At 38.4% G+C, this 20065-nt stretch overlaps 1 protein-coding gene across 6 annotated transcripts in view; it reads right to left on the reverse strand.

Moving 5' to 3' along the window:
* The window catches only part of zmym4.1 (zinc finger MYM-type containing 4, tandem duplicate 1), a 233179-nt gene that overhangs the window by 69553 nt on the left and 143561 nt on the right, over positions 1-20065 (reverse strand). For all 6 annotated transcript variants that reach the window (XM_059954389.1, XM_059954387.1, XM_059954391.1 and 3 more), the window contains 3 exons: positions 12200-12463; positions 10787-10937; positions 8323-8495 (listed from right to left, as the gene is read on the reverse strand). In XM_059954389.1, the coding sequence (XP_059810372.1) occupies positions 8323-8495; positions 10787-10937; positions 12200-12463 (588 nt within the window). The remainder of the gene's footprint in view (positions 1-8322; positions 8496-10786; positions 10938-12199; positions 12464-20065) is intronic.

The following is a 20065-nucleotide window of genomic DNA, read 5'->3' on the forward strand; positions in this document are numbered from 1 at the left end:
CATATCTTTCCTGGGCTTTTATCTTGTTTAGCAGCACCATGTGCAGCCCCTTGTCAAAGGCCTCTGAAAATCCAAGTAAATAACATCCACTGACTCTCCTTTGTCTATCCTGCCTGCTATTTCCTCAAAAAAATTCCAATAGGTTTATCTGGCAAGTTTTCCCTGAAGGAAATCGTGCTGACTTTGGCCTATTTTATCATGTGCCTCCAAGTACCCGGAAGCTTCATTTTTAATAATTGACTCCCAACGTATTTCCCAACCACCGAAAATGAACTAACTGGTCTATAATTTACTTTCTTCTGCCTCCCTTCCTACTTAAAGAGTGGAGTAGCATTAGCAATTTTTCAGTGCTCTGGAACCATTCTTGAAAGATCATTACTAATGCATCCACAGCCTTGTTAGTGACTTCTTTCAGAACCCTGGGGTGTAATCCATCTGGTCCAGGTGATTTATCTATCTTCAAACCTTTCAGTTTCCTAATCACATTCTCCTTTGTAATAGCAAATACACTCACTCTGTCCCCTTACACGCTCCATTTCTGTGTACTACTAGTGTCTTCCACAGATGCAAAATACTTAAGTTTGTCTGCCATTTCTTTGGTCCCCATTACTACTGCTCCAGCATCATTTTCCAGCAGCCCAATATTCATCCTTGGCTTTCTTTTATTCTTTACATATCTGAAAAAAAACTTTTGATATCTTTTATATTATTGGCTAGCTTACTTCATACTTCATGTTTTCTTTCCTTCTGCTGTTTTTTTTTTAAAAAGCTTCCCAATCCTCTAACATCCACTAATTCTGCTGTCCTTGAATTCCTTTGTCTGCCACAGTTGCTTCATCCTCTCTTTTGAATACTTTTCCATCTTTGGGATAAATCTATCTTGCACTGTCTGAATTACCACAGAAACTCCATTCATTGCTGTTATCACTGCTAGTGTCCCCTTCTAATCAACCTTGGCCAGCTCCACTCTCATGCCTCTGTAATTCTCTTTATTCCATTGTAGTATTGAAACATTTGACTTTTTCTTCCTCTCAAACTGCAGGGTGAGTTCTATTATATTATGATCACTGCCTCCTGAGGGTTCCTTTACCTTAAGCATCTCAATCAAATCTGATTCATAAAATAACTCCCAACCCAGAATTGCCTTTCCCCAGAGGGCTCAACCACAAACTGCTCCGGAAACTCATCCCATAGGCATTCTACAAATTCCCTCTTGAGATCCAGCACCAACCTGATTTTCCCAATCTACCTGATATTGAAATTCCTCATGACCTTCATTGCCCTCTTTACATGCCTTTTCTATTTCGTTGGAACTTATACCCTATATCCTGGCTACTGTTTGGAGACCTGAACATAACTCCCGTCAGGGTTCTTTTACCCTTGCAGTTTCTTAACTCGATCCACAAGGTTTCTAAATCTTCTGATCCTACCACCTCTTCATGGGGACTTAATTGCAATTTTTTTTAGAAGCAGAGCCACCCCACCCTTCTGCCTACCTGCCTGACTTTTTGATATAATGTGTTTGCTTCGATGTTAAGCTCCCAACTATGATCTTGGTCAGCCACAACTAAGTGATGCACACATCAATCTAAATATGCTGCAAGATCACATACCTTACTCCATATACAACGTGCATTCAAATATAACATCTTCAGTCCTGTATTCATCAACTTTTTCAATTTTGCCCCCATGATTCTCAACACTTCATCCCACTGACTGCAAATTTGTCCCATCTACTGCCTGTTGTTCCTCACAGCCTCGGTATACAATGAACCGACTTGTATTACAACTGCCCCATCAGTCCAGTTCCCATTCTCCTGCCAAAGTAGTTTAAACCTTCCCCAACAAACCTGCCTTCAAGGACATTGTTTCCCCTCTGGTTCAGATACAAGTCATCCTTTTTGTGCAGGACACACCTTCCCTAGAAAATATCCCAATGATCTAAAAACCAAAAACCAGCCACCACCCCCCCCCCCCACCCCAGCACCACTTCCTCAGTCACCCATCCATCTGTATTATTATCCTATTCCTACCCTGACTAGCACATGGTACTGGCAGTAATCCAGAGATTACTACTGTGGAGGTCATGCTCTTCAGCCTCTTCCCTAAATTCGAGTACTCACTGTGCAGAACTTCTCCCTTTCTACCCATGTCATTGGTGCCACTGTGCACCATGACTTCTGCCTGCTCACTCTCCCTCATGAGAATATTCTGCAGCCACTGAGACATCCTGGACCCTACACATGGGAGGTGACACACCATCCTGGCTTCTCTTTCACAGCCACAGGGTCTCCTGTCCGTCCCATTAACTATCAGGTCTCCTCTCACTATTGCTCACTGACTTTACCCTTCCCTGCTGAGTCTCCGAGCGTGCCACAGTGCCACTAGCCTGGCGGTTGCTGCTGCGCCTGATAAGTCATCCTCCCTACCAGCAGTATCCAAAGGGATATATTTGTTGTTAAGAGGAATAGTCACAGGTGAACTCTGAACTGACTGCTTACTCCCTTTGCTTCTCACGATGGTCACCCATTTACTATCTGAAGACTGTGCTTTGGGTGTGACTTTCGGTTCCAGCTCCAGCTCTGTTGATTTGTCAGTCAGAAGCTGCAATGAGACGAACTTCCTGCAGATATTGTCATTAGGGAGACTGTCAGGTACCCCGAAATCCCACATCTCATAGGAGAAGCATTCCACTGCCTGAACTGCCATCCTGCTTACAATTGTGATACCTCTAACTTCTCAAGCTTAAGTTCGAGCCTACACCTATTCTCGCGTTAGCCTGTTGAGCCAAAGCCTGACCACTCTAATACTGTCACTCACACAATGGCTGCTCCGTTTACACCCTGCTTTTTTAATGATCCCTGGTGAGTGCCTAAGAGGTCATTATAATTGCAGCCCACCGAGAAGTTCCGAAAGGCCCCAAGCTCTTTTTAAATCTCACTCTGTCTTACCGGCAAATGATTCTCACAAAGATTGTAGCCCTGACAGGCCCCAGTCACTTTTTAAACCGGTGCATAAAGTTCATAAGGAACTGTCTCCAACTCTCATTGCACAGATCTTCCATCTAAAACATCCATTCGGACCTTCCATTCGAAATTTCTATAGTTTCCTCCTCTGATCATCCCCTTTATATTCACTAGATTGGGCTCCCCTTCCGTTAGTTACTATTTTCTTCTTTTCTTTGCCTTCCATATTTTTCATTTCTGTGTCCTCTCAATTTAATATGTTCTGGGTGGCTATTCTGTTTTACTCATCATATTAATTATCATCTGTTAACCAAGGGTTTCTGGTTTTGGTTCAAAATGTACCAACCTTCACTGAAGTATTTTCTGTAAACTCACCCATATCTACAAACAGTTGCTTGTTCTGACTATACTCTTGCAGCTTCTTCTGGACACTTGACCCTGTCTCTCAAGAGGGACAAGCAGAGCAAGTGCACAACTCCACTCAGGTCACATACCATTCCAACTTAAGTCAAGTCACTTTTTATTGTCATTTTGTCCATAACTGCTGGTACAGTACACAGTAAAAACAAGACAATGTTTTTCAGGGCCATGGTGCTACATGAACAATACAAAAACTACACTGAACTATGTAAACCAACACAAAAACTACACTAGACTACAGACCTACCCAGGACTGTATAAAGTACACAGAACAGTGCAGGCATTACAATAAATAATAAACAAGACAATGGGCACAGCAGAGGGCAGTAGGCTGGTAGTCCGATGGCTTGGCGGAATATCTGTTACATAAACAAACAACTGAATGGCGACATCCGGGATTCCATCCGTTTCTGTACTCCCACCGAGTATTTCGTTGCCACAGATGTAGTCCAATTTAATGTCCATTGGAGAACAGAATGGACGGGAGAACCAGCCCGCTAGGGCTTGCTTTTTTCCTGGCATGGACTCCTGCCCGCTTGCCTTGCTTCCACTTCCGTGCACACCGCAGACGACGTCCCCAACTCCCGTCAATGGCATCAGGCAACTCCGAGGTCTGCAGGCCCGATTCCCTCAGCAAGCCGAGGTCACGCAATCTAACCAGCAGATTTTCATGAAGGCTTGTTTTTGAGCGATCTCTGTATTGTAGCGGTATCTGGCGATGGTAAATAGTTGCTCTGTTATCCATTGCCCTAAACCCTAACTGTGCCTTAAAATTAAATTAAAAAACTAAATTAAAGTAGCACCAGATCCGAAAGGCTGCTGCTGCCGTGTGCCGCGCTGCCAATGTAAAAATACACTGCCGTTCCTTCATCGTCAGTGTTTAAAGTTTGGAACAGTGACAAGTCCTATATTATTAAGTAATGCTTCAGTTATCCCCATGACATATTTTGCATCTACAACTTTCCACTCATATTCACCAAGTTTTGTGTTGACACATATTCACCTTAGCCTTCCTTGTAATTGTTATCCCTCTGCTCCCCTTAGTATTGATCACTTAAAATCTTTGTGAGCCTCTTTTCCATTAAGGACATATGGAATCCAGAAAAAGTGGGCATTTCAACCTGCTCCTCCATTTAATTAGATCATGGCTGAGTATATGTTTTTTTTTAATTTCAAATATATTTTTCTCTACTGATTCATATCCCTTCATTTCCTGAGACAGATACATTATTATATGCTCTTTCTTGAATAAACATATCAACTGTGTAGAGAATTGAAATAATTCACAACCAACAATCTGGTAAATATTAGCAACCCTCCCTCAAAGACGTATATTCTTTCATAGATACAAAGATGAGACCTGTACAGAACAGCCTCACCACATGTATATATAATTGGAAGAGGTCCATTATCTTGTACTCTGATTTGTTTTCCTTTCAAATCGCTGACTGTACTTTTCAAAGGTTTCTGTGCAAGCATATCCACCCTACTCTGAATACCAATATCTTCAAACTCTCATTATGTAATAAATACTTCAACATTCTGCACTTTTTAAACAGGGGAAGATCACTTCAAATTTTCCTCCATCTGTCATGTCCTTGCCCGTAAGTCCTCACTACCATCACACTTGGTATTTGCAGCAAACTTTGACATACACTTAATTCATTGATATTGATTGCAAACAGCTTGAAACTTTCAGCACCTATCCCTGTGGCACCCAATTATTCAGTCTCCAAACCTAAAACTAACCCCTTTATTCCCAATAGGTCTCCACTGTTACTTTCTTGTGCCATCCGCTCCTAATTAAGTTTTAAGTGCTTCCTAAACAGACTAGTCAGCATGAAGTTAGAAAATAGGGTAACATTTTCCTTTAAACTTGGTGTTTTAGAAATGTTCATAGCTGAATCTTTAGTCATAAAGGTTGCTTCGTTTAAAAAAAATCCAGTAGCCTTAACACCCTCTTGTGGTAATGTACTGACAATGCATGCAAGAATGTTGGCTCAGAATTTACTGAAGTCATAAATCTTTTCAACCTTGGCCTTCAGGTAATAGGGGATATACAGGCAAATGTAAAATCCAGATATAATCCAAAAACTATTGCCTTTCATCACTCAAATTTTTAGCCCTCTAGGATTTTTTTTTAAAGATTAAGAAGTTATTTTTCCATTTTAAAATGTTTTTTATTTTCCTTTATTTAAATATACAATGAATGAAACCATGAGTGCCACCTAGTGTTTCAATGAATCGTATCACAGTTGCTTGCAATTCAACAGCAAAAACAGAAAATGGTGCAAATATTCTCCATGTTGGGCAGAAGAGCTTGCTGCTCAACAATGTTTGAAACATTTAGCTAAACCTCTGACACAATTCAATGACAGCTGATTCAGCTTGGCTTCTGTAATAGCTCGTAAGAATCATGGTAATATAAAACAAAAAATATTCTTTTATTTATGATTTTTCTGGATCTGGGAATCACTATCAAAGCTATTGTTACTCATCCTCAACTGTCCTTAGAAAATGATAGTGGCTAAACTTCAACCACCAGTCCTTCTACTGAACGTACTGGCATAGTGTTTTTGCAGAACAAGTTCCAGGAATATTACCCACTCATGTCCAAGTTAGGAATGTCAGTAAATTGGAGAAAAACCCCACTGACCATGTTATTTCTATGCACTTATTGCTCTTACCCTTTTTGATCAAAGAGATCATGGGTTTGGAAGACAGAGTCAGAATAAACTGGGCAAATAGTTGTAGGTGGTCCACACTGTAGTCATTGGATACTGGTGGAGGGAATAAATGTTTGGCTTGGTGAATGGTTTGTGATTTATAAATGAACTTCATCCTGATTGTCTCAAGCTTCCTTGGAGCTGCAATGACCCAGCAAAGTGGACATACTCCATCACTTCCTTGACTTGTATATTGCACAAATCTGGATGAATAGCTTTGGGGTGTCAGAACTTGAGTTAATCAATACAGAATACCAGGCTTCTGGTGTGTTACTGCTGTCACAATACTGCTGGCCTAAATTAATTTCTGGTTAACGGTAACCATCGGGATGGCATGAAACTCAAAGGTACTGCCACTGAATGTTAAGGGTAAGTGTCCACACCAGCTCTTGTTGGCAATGGTCTTTGTCTAGCATTTCTGTCACACAAATTTTACTTGCTACTTATCAGCCTGTACTTAAAAGCCATCCCAGCCTTCTGTAAACATTTGGACTGATTCATCTTCTTAAGAGTTGCAAATGGAATTAAACATTGTATAGTCATAAACATCTCTATTCCTGAGTTTATGTTGGAAGGAAAATTGCCGATGAAGCTCTGAAAATGGTTAAACCCATTGTGCTGAGGATGTCCTGAGACTGGACTGATTGAACTTCGACAGCTGAAAAACATCTGCCTGGTATAACTGACAGAGTATTTTCCCTTTGATGCCAATTGACTCGAGTCTCATCAGAGCTTCTTGAGGCCACAACTCTGAAGGCAGGGTGTCTCCTAAGGGCACACTCTCTTAATCTCTCTAATTTAAATCTTTGATCTATATCTGGACCTAAACTGCGATGAGGTCTTTGGTCAAATCACTCTGGCAAATTCCACTGCACTGTTAATAGTTTAATATTGTCAACCACATCTACAATCACACTGCTAATGAATGACAAAGGACTGACTGAGCAGTAGCTATCTGGATTGGACTAACCAGCTTTTTGTTAATAGGATGTACCAAAGGAATTTTTCCATTTAGCAGGAATGCAACAGTTTTTCTGGTCGCAATGCCTTTCCAGTCCTCTCATCTGTTTATTGATAGCTTCTGAAATGAATCATATTTTCCAAATATGACTTTTTTGATATCGGGGCCACAGAAGATGGATCATTTATTTTTGGCAATTCTGTCTCAAACATGGCTGCAAATGCTTCAGCCTTTTCTTTGATGATCACATGCTGGGCCACTCCATCATTGAAGATGGGGATATTCTCCTCTATCCATTGGCACTGATATCTCCCTCTTGCCTATACATCACTGCAATGTCAGTGCAAGATCAGCAGGGCTAGAACTGACTTTGCCATGTCTGAACTTGGTGCCTAAGGTAGCCTATGTTATAGGTCTTTCTCTGTTTGAATGTGGCAGTCATGCTGCAACTTGGTGGCTTGCTAGGTGACTTCAGAAAGCATCTAAGTGTCAATTAAATGGGATGGGACTGGAGTCACATACAGGCCAGACTGGATAAAAATGATATAATGATAGGTGTCGTGGCTATTACTGATATTGGCAGATGTTTCTCTAAATGCCAGATGCCTAATTGAATAAAAATTCCACTTCCACTGCTACAGCATTTGAACTGGATCACCATATCTTTAGTTCAGGCCTTTAAATTACTAGTTTTGTAATTTCAACCACTAAACAAGTTATAGTACAGCTGTTCAGTCTCAATAAATCACAAGTTTTAATTCTTGAAGTTCAAGTACGATATCAGAAGTTTCTCAGCTTTCTCTCAACCCAAGCAAGTTCCAACCACATAAGCATATGTATTTTGTGGAACAAAAGACCTGTGTAATTGTATGGAGACCAATCTCCAAATCCATGTCTTATCTTTCTGAGCTGTTCCACCAATATTTTTGCTGGAACAACTTTGAAACCCTAATGAATAATTGGATCATTTTACTTCAATCTATCTAGAATAAAATAAAATACAAGACATGGATATGGCAGTAGGTCTCCATCTAATTACACAGGACTTGAAATGCTACAAAATACCATGCAGATTCAAAATACAATATACTCCTAAAAGGTTTGACTCCAAAAAAATTTCACAACACCCACAAAAACATTGAGTATATACTTTATCAGCTCAAACAATAAATGAATAGGAAGAAGCAACATTCCAAACAAAAAACATTTTGATCCATTTAACTATGGCTGAACAATTGAGGACATGTACCTGATAAAACAAAACAGTAAATTTGGACAAACATTCTTCACTGCAGAACTCCTCTATTTTGACTCCAAACTGCTGATTGATCAGGCGTTTTGAAGACTGTGAACAGGAACTACAAGATTTGCAATGAAGACCCCAACGTTTTACCAATTCATGTTTGTAAAGAAGCTTGCAACCTGCAAATGAAATAAGAGAATGCTCTGAAAATATTTCCTATAAATCAAAACACACTACTTCTTCTTAGAGTCATAGAGCACTACAGCACAGAAATAAACCCTTCAGCCCATCTAGTTCATGCAGAACTATTATGCTGCCTAGTCCCATCAACCTGCACCCTATCTAAACTCCTCACAATTCTGCAAACAACTATCAAATCTCTCCTCATTCTGTGCTCCAGGGAATAAAGTCCTAATCAATCAACCTTTCCCTACAACTCAGGTCTTCCAAGTCCTGGAAATATCCTTGTGCATATTCTTCACATATTTTCAATCTTATTGATAGGTGACCAGAACTGTATGCAATACTCCAAATTAGGCCTCAACAACATCTTGGACAACTTGAACATAACATCCCAACTCCTGTACTCAATACTTTGATTTATAAAGGCCAACAAACCAAAAGATCTCTTTACAGGCCTTTGTACTTGTGGCACTACTTTCAAGGAACTATGGATATGTATTTCCAGATCGCTCTGTTCTACTACACTCCGCAGTGCTCCATCACTCACCATGTAAGACCTATCCTGGTTTGTCCTCTTAAAGTGCAACATCTTACACTTGACTGTATCTGCCATTCTTTAGCCCATTCTTCAAGTTGGTCCAGCCACACTGAAAGCATTGATAGCCTTCCTCACTATCCACAACCCCAATTGTGGTGTAATCCGCAAATGTGCTGATCTAATTTACCACATTATGCTACAGTCAGATAGGCAACCATCTACTACCACCCTGTGGCTTTTCCAGCAAAGCCAATTTACTAACTCATTCTGAATGTCAAGCTACTTAAGCTTCTTGACCAACCTCCAATGCGGGCCCTTGTCAAATGTCTTGCTAAAGTCCATGTAGACAATATCCACTGCCTTTCCTTTATCAACATTTCTGGTAAACTTTCTCGAAAAACTGCATGTTGAATCTCAGTTTTCGATGCACTTATGAACCACATTTTAATTCACATTCTCCTCCTCCAGTTACTATGGGTAAAACATGCAGACTAGTCAACTTGGTGGTGTAGTGACTTCAAGACGAGTGGCTCTGGCCAGCTCCTTGCATGCTGTCTGTGCGAGGTTGAGCTTTGGGCTAGCAACTTGGCCTTTTAAAAATAAGACAAAAATGCCAAAAGAAACGTCAAGGTTGCCACCCGATATACCATAAGGTGCAGAGAGGAATAATAGTAAAAACCTGAAAACTACAAAAATTGTTTTAATTTCTGGTCAATTTTGGAGCTTCTTTTGATATGCTACATAAGTCCACTGCTTAATCAGGAACTCAGTATGGCTCCAGGAAATAATCATACCTCTGTATTCCAACATCTAATCTCAGCATAGACAGTGGACTTGGACTTCCAAGCAAGTCGCTACTTCAAAAATTCTCTGTTTTCTCCTGCACTTGTGGAGGCAGCACAACTGCTTGACAGCTCCAGTGAGCTGGGTTCAATCCTGAGCTCTGGTGATATATGGAAACTGGATGTTCTCCATGTGACAGCTTGGGTGGAATGATTTCCTCCTAGACCACAAGACTTATAGCTTAGTGGTTAGAATAGCTATTGTAAACTGCCCCTAGTGTGCAAGTGAAAGGTAGAATTTCTGAGGAATGTGAGAAAAATAAAACAGGATTAGTGCAAATGGTGCTTCATAAGAAGCAGAGACTCATTGGGCTGAAGGCCCTATTTCCATGCTGTACCATTATCCCTATGATAATCCTATTTACCTAAAGTATAATCTTTACAATCAATATTTCACTTCTTAGCTAGGCAATCCCCAGTACTGAAATCATAGTTTTGTAACTAGACCGTAGCTAGATCTTTTATTTTGTTCCTTTTTATAACAACTTTATGAATTAGTGCATTATACAGAAACAGGCTGCTTATACTGAAGAAAAACATTCAATAAAGATCATTCCCTTGGAGAACAACTGGTTTTATACTACTATAACATAAATATTGCATATTTAAGTAGTCAGATTTTCCACGATTATGCAAAAACTATCGTAATAATTATTATTTCTTTCTTAGGATTGAATAAATTTAGTGAGAAATGCAAATTATCAATGAAGTCTTACAAAAATAACATACTTTACAGGTTAAATAATGACTTTTCTCTTTCCATGTACTCTGAATACATTACACAAAAAAATTCTCTTTTCTGATGACCAATGAGCTTAACAGAAACCAGAACCAGTTCAGAAATGAGAAGAGGGTTAAAGCATCAGCACTTTGATCACAGCAAACTATTTCAGGGTATATCTATTACCTTCACTACAAAATGGCTTGTCAACATTTGAAATCTTTACAGTTTCCTTTACAATCTTTTCTGACCGACAGTATTCACAGATTGCAACCACAGAGTTGATCCGCTTATATTCATCACAGCAAGATTTTCCACAGAATTGAACCATTTTACCCTGGGGGATAAAGTGACATATGATTGTTAGTGAAAAAGCTATCAAGGCATCACATGCGTATTATGACGCTGATCCAAATAATTTCATCCATAAAACATTATTGTGAAGCATTATAATAGAGGGCTCAAAGAAAAATTTCATTTTGCTACAGGAAATGCAGTTCCAAAGATATACATTCCTTACCTGAAATTGTCATAAAAGTCTGAATTTAATTTTCAATTTAATTTCATAATAATACTAACCAGTTGGCCAGAGGCTTGAAATGATAGAGATAAATTGATACTGCAGCAGAAGTGGTGATCATTTGCTCCAACATACCTAAACTGAAAGAGCCATATAGCTGCATTCATCTTTGCCTATATCCTTCAGAATGCTGTATTTGTAATTCTTTTCTTAATACCCACTTAAAGGCCATTCCACATTCTAGTATATTTTTAAGTAGGTCTAGCAATTTAAAAAAATGCTTAGACTCTATCTACAATACAAAAGCAGAAAATGCTGGAAATACACAATAGGTCAGGCAGCATCTCAAAGACAGAAGTAACTACTTTTCTCAGGTCAAGATGTCACAAACATTTCTGTTCTTATTTCAGATTCACGGTACCACACAGTGTTTTGCTTTTCACACTCATTGTGCAATTTAAGATAATTCATAAATTGTATGCATGTCATGATTAACATAAAACGTATCAGAAAATGATTAAACTTCCTATTAATAGTTGCACTGCGAACACTTTTAGAAAAAGCTCAAGTTAAAGATCTGAAACAAAAGGAATAAATTAACAGTTGAGGAAAATTACCAAGATAATATCAGAAAATGATTTCAATTAAGTAAAGATGAATAGACTAAGGATAGCTTGTTCCTTAGCTAAAAGAAAAACAATACTATCAGCACACATTTTTTGTCCTGTCTCAGCTATGGAAAGCATAGACAAGAGCCTGAAACCAGAGCCAAACTGGATAATTAACTGCTATGGCACAATTTACTTCATAACATCTCTTCGGCTCAGCAAGACTTGTAAATGGGCAAACTGGAGACATGTATAAATTAAAATGCGTGGAATTCCTGAATCCATTACTCAGGCAATGAAAACAAACACTATTTTTTAAAACTCTTGAAAAAGATCCAGCAAAAAGAATTTAGATGTGGGCAAAAGCTGAGCATTATGCCTGTTTCCAAAAGTTGAACATACAAATTTTTTTCTTACAAAATATGCAGAAACGTATGAAAGCTAAAACAGCTGTACATCAAAAACTCTTACCTTGTATTCAAGCAGCTCAGGCTTAGAGGAGAACAACCGCTGGCAATAATGACATTTTAACCTGACAAGTGTCCGACCTACTGTCACCTGCAGAGATTGAGCAAGCCTTTGTAACCCCGCTGCTGCGGATGTGGTGACAGAGGAAGAAGAAACCACAGGAGCACCAGACACCACTGAAGTGGTTGATGGAATGGTTATGGTTACCTGACCCTGTGACAAGGGTACAACAGTTTGAGAGCCTGGAGCAGCCTGGCTGAATAATGCCTGCCAGCAAAGGAAAAGCAAAAATTATAGAAATTAATCTTATTCTTTTTTTAAACACAGATTTCAATCTGTATTAGGACTAAATATTTGTGTATTTGCAATATAATTTCTTTTACATTAGAACTACTTCCAATCATTCTTAACCTAAACAATGAATAAATACTGGTTAAGAAAATAGCTGCCATTGCTTATACCATCAATCCCATAAAATTTTTGCTATAATTTTTTTTGGTGGGGGGAGAATTTTTTCTTGGGTTTTTGCTTGGCAAAAGAAACTCAGTTTTTCCCTTTGCACCTGAACTACTGTCATTCTTCTCATGAAACACTTATTATCTAATTTCTCTATATTAACACTAATTAATATTTTAAATGACATAGTTGGTTAGCATGTGTAATATCCACCTCATTACAATGGGAAAATATTGCTAAAGGAAAGTTCAACTGTATCAATTACAAAGGACTTGGAAAATTCACAAGTAAACCACAGGAACATCAAAACAAGGTGAGTAAACTTTAGCTTGTTTTGGCAATCCTTGATCATAATTCATCTACATCCTAACTCAACCCACTACTTGGATGGATCACCATCCTTTCATCCTTTGGCTCCAAAAATGTATACAATTCAAATTTAAAATGAGTTCGCATTTATTACTTCTGGTAAGGGAAGAATTTCATGTTGTCAGACATCTTTCGTAACGGGCACCTTCTAATTTTAATATTGTGCACTCTGGATTCACATTAAATGAATATTAATATTGTTATTGTCACATGCACCAAAGAACCGTGAACAATGTGCCTTGGATACCATCCAGATTAGTTAAGTATAATGGTGCAAAGAGGTAGTACAAAGTAAAACAATAACAGAACATAGAATAAAGTGTAACATTGAAAGAGAAAGTGGAATACAGGTAGGCAGTAAGGTGCCTGGTCACAACAAGGTAGCTTGTGACATCAAGTCCATCATATTATACTACAAGAACATTGAATAGTCTTATAACAGCAGGATAGAAGCTGTCTTTATATCTAGTGATAGCTGCCTTTGTACCTTTTGCCTGATGGGAGGGGAAAAAGAAGAGAGAACATCTGGGGGCGGGGGTGGGGAGTGCTGGAGTCTTTGATTATGTTTACAGCTTTATCAAGGCAGTGAGATATTATCAGAATCCATGAAGGGAAGACTGGTTTCAGTAATGTGCTGTATCTACAACTTTTCAGTTTCTTGCACTCCTGGGCAGAGCAGCTGTCATACCAAGGCTCGATTTATCTGGATAGGTTGCTTTCTATGGTGTAGAAACTGGTGAGGGTCAAACAGGGCACATGACAAATTTCTGTCATCGCCTGGGAAAGTAGAGGCATTGTTGAGCATTTTTGTGGAAAGCTGGCAACGTTCACTCCTAGAAACTTGAGTTTTCAACCTCAACTTCTCTGATGTAGCAAGTTTAATTTCTGTATTCTCTATCAAATCCTATCAGAAAACCTGAACCAAACTGACCCTTAACCATCTAAGTTTCAAGGAACACAAACTTGATATTGTAATCATGCCCGGTAATCTAACCTTTTGCAACGCCTCACACATTCTGAGGCCGATATCCTGTCTAGGCTACAATGCTCTATGGTCTATGTGGTACACAAAACATTTTATAAATTTGTATTGCATGCATGTCCAAAGAAGGAGCTATCCAAGTTTTCTTGTGCAAGACTTGTAAGACTCCTTCATACAAACCAATGTGTATGAGTCATGGAAAATTATGTTCAAAGTACATTTATCATCGAAGTATGTATATCATTTTGAGTACAACCTTGAGATTCATCGTGCAGGCAGCTACAAAACAAAGAAACACAATAGAATCCACAAAAAATCCTACACAACAAAAATCGTCAAATATCCAAAGTGTGAAAAATAACAAATTGTGCAAACAGTAAAATAGTAAACAAATAATACACAGAACATTAACCGCAGAATTACCGAAAGTGAGTCCACAGCCTTAAGAGCCAGTTCAGCACAGAGGTTACACAGGAGTCCGACAGCTATAGACCACTGTTGCAGTTATTTCAGAGCTGAGGCGAGACCTTCGCCCTCATCCTCAACGCCTTAATTGTTTTAATCTAGCTCAGCACCTAAATCAGCTAAACACTGCTTTGTTTGTCGCTCTCTGATCCGGGGTCTGATGCTTCAATCCAGCCTGATGTCCTTCTCTAGCAATTATTACTGTGGTCATACTTGCATTCTCGGGAGTCCAGCTCACTGAATCCTTTACCAGGTTGTTCTTGTGGTTCAAAAACACATCTCTCAAAGGGAAATTACAGGCTATGGATTTCAGTGATCGTAGTTGAGAAAAAGTAAAATCAGTAGAATAGTCAATAGTTTTGTTAACTGCCCACAAAATGCCACCATATATTGCCAACGCCATCTTGAGAACAGGGAGCAAACTACTGAGCACCACAACATAATGCTACAACTTGAGCAATGTACTTTCCAAAAATTACCAGTGCTGCCTGCTATCATATACAACACACAATGGAGGGAATAGATAATGATTTGCATGCAGTCACTTTTAAATGCTAGTAATGCTACAGTCAATTATGATAAAGTTTCGATAAAGTTTTGATGCCAGAAAATCAAATACATTTTTTTTTTAAACTCTTCAGGATGAAACAGTCACTTTTTAAAAATCCACCTCTCCCCCTCATGTACATTTCTTATTTACAACTGATGTGACCACATGTAGCTTTTTCCCCACAAAGACTCTAAATTGGAAACACTTTGACATTTTGGAATGCAAGAGTAGTTATTCTAATGTCTGTTATAGATATCTTCTAAGTTCATTAACATTTTAAGGGTTAAATTTCCTCTCGGTCTTTCTTTAATGAGACAGAGCCAAAATTTGCCACAGAAGAGTTACCTTAATGTTGCTTTCATACAGATACAAGTGACTGAATGAACTGTCTTTAGTTATAAAACATACTGAAAACTAGCAACAGCAGCTGCAGAACACATTATGGCCTGAAGTTATCCAGTTGACTTGAAACACAAGTGTCTGATGTATCCAGTTATTTGGGGAAAAAAAAGCCAGAAATACTCAGTGGGTCATGCAACATCTATGTCAAATGGATGGTCAACACCTTGGGTTGAGAGTATTGAGGGGAAAATAGATAATATGTAGACGCCAGGGAAAGAGGTGAGACAGACCTGGTGGGTGATGGGTAGAGCCAGATACGGGACAGAAAATGAGCAAATGGAACCAAATGAAGGAAGACTGATGAGTATAGGTATAGGCTAGAGAGATGGAAAAAGTGAACAATGGGAGAAAGCTTATTTTGACTGGTTGGAGTATTAAGAGAACATCAGTCTTGCTGGTTTCCTGAAATTGGAAACTTTGATGTTCATGCTACTGGGCTGAGGCTACCCAAGTGGAAAATGAAATGCTGTTCTTCCAGCTAGTCTAAGGCCTCACTGAGACAGTGAAGGTAGCGAAGGACTGACAGGTCAATGTGGGAAGGGGATTTTAAATGACAGGCAACCAGAGACTCAGGATTCCAGAGCACGAGTGCTCGACTAAACAGTTTGCCTAGTCTACACTTGGTCTCGCTAACATACAGATCACATTGTGAGCACTGAATGCAAAAGAACAGGGTGGTGGAGAAGCACGAGAATCCTCAAATGGAAGGGCTGTCTGAACCCCTGAATCATGGCCAGCATTGCATTTCCTACAGTTGCAGGGGGAAATAACAGGGTATGGGAAGGAATGATTGGGAAAGATGAGGGGACCAGGAAGTCATAGGTGCCTGCAGAAGTGAGCAATCGCTGTGGAAACAGAGAGGTTTGGGGTAGGTGGGAGGTTTGCCATAGACCAGGTAGCTCACAATTCAATATTCCAATGTATATTAAGTGTATAGTTCGACTTGAAACAAACCTCAGCAAAGGCAGGAACTATTTTAAGCATGTAAGCTTCAATTATGTGCACAAGGTTGCAAAATTATATTGATAAAAATGTGGCCAACTTCACACTAAAGTATAAACTGAATTTAACAAAATGAGAAAAGTGAAATAAAACAGATTAACAAAAATGTACACAGAGCTTAACTCATTAAGCAGGTTATGTTTTCATTGTAAAACTGAGGGGAATTTATAAAGTTTAACCATTAAAGAACTGCCAGAAAGATTGCAAACCTTCTGCATTAAATCTAGTATTGCTTTCTGTCAAAACACTAGCAGATTAAATGCTCCATTCGAAATTTTCTGATAGTCATTCCCCAAAACAACATGTATGTCCTTAGAACCAAATTTTCATTGTCATTGCACACAAAGAGATCTTGCAACGGAATGGAAATTATTATCCCCTTGTGGGTAATGAATAGAAAATTACGTTTGGAAAATACATTATCGTTATAGAATCATGTTTCTATGGGGGGGGGGGGGTTGTTAGATATTTGCAAAGACTGGCATATATGAACTAATCAACAGAAAATAAATGGACCATTTTTTAAATTCATGACCAGTAACTATAAGGATGCCAGAACAGTCCAGCTTGTTGCACATTTGCTGTTAATCCAAATATAGGTGGATTAATAGATTATGAGGACACAGTGAGCTTGAAGATACATGGGTTATGTGAGTGACCAAGTTGATAAAATGTGATTTTGTGTTGTTTTGTTTTCCCCATTCAAGGAAGCAGATGTTTGCATGGGAGGCAGTGCAGAAAAGGCTCTCTTGTATGAACCCTGGGATGATGAGGTTGAAGTACAAAGGAAGACTGAATAGAATTAGCCCATGTATGTAGAGGTATAGTCGAATAAGCAGTAATCTTATTGAAACACAAAAAGGCATTATATGATATATGCTGAGATGATATTTAACATAGCAGTTAATGTGCACTGTTTCAGAATAAAGACTCCCCATTAAAGACAGAACAAGAGGGTTCTGAATTTTTGAAAAAGACAGAGGTGGAGACCTTCAATGTTTTCAAGTTGGAGATCAACAGATATTTAAACTACAACCAGGGAGCCTCATTCAACAATTCCAAAACAGCTTCATCTTCTCCACCATCACATTTCAGAGCCATCCATGAACAACAGTTTATTATTCCTTGTTTTTGCACTATTTATTTTGTAATTTATAATGTATTGTCATCGTACTGTACTGCTGTCACAAACAAGAAACGTATATAAAACAGAGATAATAAACCTTATTCTGATTCTGAAAAAAAGTTTAGCAAGAGAATGGAGAGTGAGCCAAAACAGGATCTTACTGAATGGCAGAACAGGCATCAAGAATTGACAAGCCTACTCCCACTTGACAAGTAAGAGACCATGATGATCTATGATCGTAAAGCTCCCAACTGTTAACCCCTAATTGATACTGTTTGAATTATTCATTTGGTGGAGGATTATATAGCATCTGCACTTCAACATGAATTCCAATTAATAAAGAATAAACTGTTAAAATTCCCATCATGAAAGCCAAGACACATAAATCAGGAACATCAACATAATACAAAGCAGCATCAGTAATGAACATAGAAAGCAAAGTGGATCACTATAACCCCTAATAAAAGGCATAATCTCCTCCAAGTTTGATCTACATGCAGCTTCTGTATCATTCTTAACTGTCCTCTCAAAATAGCCCTGTGCAACATTTTGTTATATCAATTTTTAAAAGGAATGATGGTTCAAAAAACAGACCTGCTGTCATATTTCAAGGCAGTTGGGGATGGTCACTGAACAGCAGCAGCACCCAGATGCCCCAAAACATTCAGAGAGCTTCATAATCTGATTTTTTTTTTTAAACAGGAAACTAGATAATGGTCAGTCCACTGTAGCAGTTCTGATTAAACTGCTACTTTCTCCCAAAAATGGTGCCTGACCTGAATATTTCTTGATAGTGTTCAGCTCAAAATTAAATATACGATTAATAATAATGTAAATTAATGAAATATATTCAACCTAGTATGACAAATACAATAAATGTTCGGTTAAGATTAGTGCAGTATAATTTTCTACATCAATTATATATTACACCACAAAAAATAAAAAAATTTAATCCAAATTTATCGGATCAGTGTTTCCGATGTAACCAGGAAACTGGTACTTTTTTACATTCGACATGGTCTTGCTCTAAAATTCAACCTTTTTGGACAAATTTAAGACTTTTACTGGAACAAATTACAGGAACACAATTTCCTCATAATCCAATATTATTTTTACTAGGTGATATTGAAGGGATAAAACCGAAACTCAAACTAAATAAGTATCAGAAAGAATTTATAAAAATTGCACTGGCAGTAGCCAAAAAAGCTATTGCAGTTACTTGGAAATCGGATACACATTTAAGTATAGATTCTTGGAAGAAAGAAATCTATGGTTGTATTCCATTAGAAAAAATTACTTATAATTTAAGAGATAAATATGAAACATTTTTGAAAATTTGGAGCCCTTATTTACAAAAGACAGGATTAAATATATAGATGCTTTGAAGATGAAACAATTGGTTATTAGGGGAAAGAAATAAATATACATATTAAAATTATTACGAATTCCATGGAGCATGTGGAGATCTTCCAACCACCAGGCATTCTTTCTTTCTTTTTTTTATAGGGCAGTTAGGGGGGAGGGGTTAAGGGGAGGGGGTATGGGTTATATACATTGTTTTTTTCATACTTTGTAATCATTTAAAAATGCAATAAAAAAAGTTTAAAAAAAATATTCAACCTAAAATTTAATACATTTACATTTTTCATGCAGCCCATTTAATATGAAAGCAATCACCTAATTCGACTGAGTGTGTTGAATTTGCTAATTTGTCTCAACCAACAGTCCTTGACTGACCAATTAAAAATTAGTCAATTTATTAGCTACAAGTTCTCCACTGTGTAAATTCTCTGAACAACAGTCAGGTTTGGAATTCATAGTATATCTTCAGATATCTCACACTTCAGAAATTTAGCATAAGCAGGAGTTCAGCAAAAGAGGCAGAAATGAAAATAAGACACGCTTCAAGATGGTGAAAAGGTCACTTTTCTCACTTGCAAATCCAGTCAGTTCTAATGCATAACAACATCTACTCCACAATCTCCATCAGCAAAGGTGCCACACAAGGGTCTGTACGTAGCTCCCTGCTCTACACGTTTACTCTTATGACTGTGTGACTAAGCACAGCTCCAATGCCACATTTAAGTTTGCTGATAACACCACTGTCACAGGTTGAATCAATAAAGGATGGAGACATAAAATCTGGCTAGGTGGACCCAGCAACAACCTCTCATTCAATGACAGTAAGACCAGTGAGATGATTATTGACTGCAGGAGGAGAAAACTGAAAATCCATGAGCCAGTATTCACCAGGGGATCAGAGCTGGAGAGTGTCAGGAAATATAAATTTCTTGGTGTTACAATTTCAGAGAACCTGCCCTGAGCCCTCAAGCGCAATTATGAAAAAATCACAGCAGCACCTCTATTTCCTTAGGAGTTTGCAAAGATTCAGCATGACATCTAAAACTTCGACAAACTTCTATACATGTGTATTGGAGAGTAATATTGGCTGGCTGCAGCACACACTGTTACGTAAACACCAATGTCCTTGAGTGGAAATCACTACAAAATGTAGTG

This window comes from Hypanus sabinus, chromosome 30 (assembly GCF_030144855.1).
Source record: "Hypanus sabinus isolate sHypSab1 chromosome 30, sHypSab1.hap1, whole genome shotgun sequence".
In the NCBI taxonomy this organism is placed as follows: Eukaryota; Metazoa; Chordata; class Chondrichthyes; order Myliobatiformes; family Dasyatidae; genus Hypanus; species Hypanus sabinus.